The sequence below is a fragment of the Octopus sinensis genome, linkage group LG13, assembly GCF_006345805.1.
Source record: "Octopus sinensis linkage group LG13, ASM634580v1, whole genome shotgun sequence".
NCBI classification, from domain to species: Eukaryota; Metazoa; Mollusca; class Cephalopoda; order Octopoda; family Octopodidae; genus Octopus; species Octopus sinensis.
The window spans coordinates 27,463,236-27,465,735 of NC_043009.1; the positions used below are offsets into that span (position 1 = coordinate 27,463,236).

The window sequence follows — 2,500 nt, forward strand, 5'->3', positions numbered from 1 at the left end:
AATAAAGATTCAAAGTTAATTTAAGAATTACTTGAATATGGTACCTACCTTAGATGCACCAAAAAAACTATACTGATTTAACAGTACAGTAATGTGGGGTGATTATAAGTATGTATGTATATATATATCCGTATGTATATACAAAGTTTCATATATATATACAAATATATACACATGTATAATATAAATATAGATTTATATAAATATAGGAATATAATATATAAAAGCATATATATATATATATATATATATATATATATATATATATATATATATATATATTATATATAATATATCTGTATATATATATGTAGTATATATAATTATTTATGTATATATATGTGTGTGTTATATAAATCTATATATATATATACATCTATGTATGGATATATGTATATATATATTCACATACACACACATATATATAATTATGTATATATACATATGCATATATATATATACATATATATGTATATAAATATGTACACATATATGCATAGGTGCTTAGTACATATATATATATACATATATGTTTATATAAGGCACAAATGAAACAATAATGAATTTTGCACATTTTTTTGCACATTTAAATTAATCCTCAAAGGACATTATATACCTATATTTATAAATTAAATATTATAAATCCATATGTATATAATGTTATACATTTTATGTCCATATTTATGTAACATTCTTTATAAACTAATAACATTGCTGGTTAAAAATTTGATTCAAATCTTCAACATTTAATAATATATTATCAAACAGTTCATGAATACTGTGTATAGAATATACTGCTTTTTATTTTTTAATTGAATATAATTGCATAATGTCTCATCATTTGTATTTTACAATTGTAATCCTCTTAAGTTTATTCGTGAAGTATTTTCAAAATATATCAAGAAAATGCATGATTGCCTGAGGTACTGAACCAAACAACACAGCAATGATATTATATGACATGGAAAACTTAACCCTATAATACACAAGAATTTAGATGTTTCGTAAGCATTAACAGTAACTATATTTTGATCAATACATCTATAAATATATATTTTAATTCTTAGAAATTCAGGAATTCTAAATGATTTAAAATAGAAAATTTGAATTATAATTACATTTTATTCTTACATTTTTTTAAATATTGGATTTGAAAACAATTTGTATATTTATTTTGCATTATAGGGTTAATTTTAAAGTTAATTCAATTTTCTGCTCTCATTTTCTTTTTTGTGTTATGGTTTAAATTTCTTTTAAATATTCTGACAATAAAAATTGTTTGTTCTAAACAATTTTAATGTCCTTTGAGAATCTAAAATGTTAAATGATTGCAACTTAAACCGACTAACATTTAACCAAATTTAGCATCAATTGTGAAAATGAAAAATAAAAAAAAAACTCCCTGATCCCCCAAATAAATGCTACTCTAGACAGAGTTCATTACCTGCCCACAGTTTAATCATGAGTGGTGTAAGGAGAGTTGCTTGGTGCTAACAGGCTGCACGGATGCGGAAGCTGGTGTTAATTTCGTTGTAGTGTACATCTGTGACCCAACAGACTGGTAATGCTCAAAGTGGTCAGTGTCATCATCCAATGCAGAAGTCGTCGTCATTACAGATGAATAAATCGGCGTGGCATGACTAAAGGCAAACTGTTTACTCTCAAAATTCTCTGTCTTGCCGTCTTCCTCAGGGAAGTCACTAGCAACACTGAGAATTTTCAGTTCTTCCAGAAGTTTCATGAACTCTGCCTTTAACATTACTGCTTCATAGAGCTGCTGCAGTCTTTTGAATTCACTGAATTCTTTTGATAACTGTTTTGTGAGGGTAGCCAGTTGCTGCAGTTCAGCATGGGAGCCGTGGAAGTCATCAATGTCGGCCGACCCAGCAGGGTTGGCGGCCTGCAAGTGGAAATCACTTCTGCAAAGTTTGCTTATACTGAAAAGTTATCGCTTCTGGATCACGAAGGATGACATAATACTAATTCAACTTTGATAAAACTACACAAACTAACCAAAAAAATAAAGAAATATCCATACATAGATATTGATTCCATAATATCAGTCAGTTGAAAATAAAATATAAATAAAAAAAAACATAAATAAATAAATAAAAAGTCAATTAGGATTTAATGAAATAATTAGATAAAGCTGGTTGCTTTACAAGTAGGGTTAGATTTACGATCCAGATGATAAAGATTCTAAAAGAATTAGAAAGATAAATTTATAATCTGTCAAATCCATTTGAGAACAATTAAAATTAATTCGACAATAAAATGAATATGTATCAATTAGAATTATAAGTAATACTTAGGCTTTTAAAAAGTGCTTTATCTGGCAATTTAGTAAATAATTTTAATATTAGTGGAATGTAGTACTTAATATTTAAATTCCGCCATGTCAGGTATGAATGATATATAGATACAGATACATACATACAGAAACAACAAAACACTAATATATCTGCAAAAATCTTATTATTATTATTATTATTGGCATTTA

The 2,500-nt window shown here is 26.1% G+C and overlaps 1 protein-coding gene across 13 annotated transcripts in view; it reads right to left on the minus strand.

The window, feature by feature from the left end:
* Positions 1-2,500, minus strand: part of LOC115218437 (protocadherin-11 X-linked) — a 457,497-nt gene that overhangs the window by 59,168 nt on the left and 395,829 nt on the right. For 3 of the 13 annotated variants that reach the window (XM_036508281.1, XM_036508280.1, XM_036508275.1), the window contains one exon: positions 1,445-1,900. The exons of the other annotated variants lie outside the window; for them this stretch is intronic. In XM_036508281.1, the coding sequence (XP_036364174.1) occupies positions 1,460-1,900 (441 nt within the window). In that variant the 3' untranslated portion in view covers positions 1,445-1,459. The remainder of the gene's footprint in view (positions 1-1,444; positions 1,901-2,500) is intronic. 13 annotated transcript variants of the gene reach the window in all.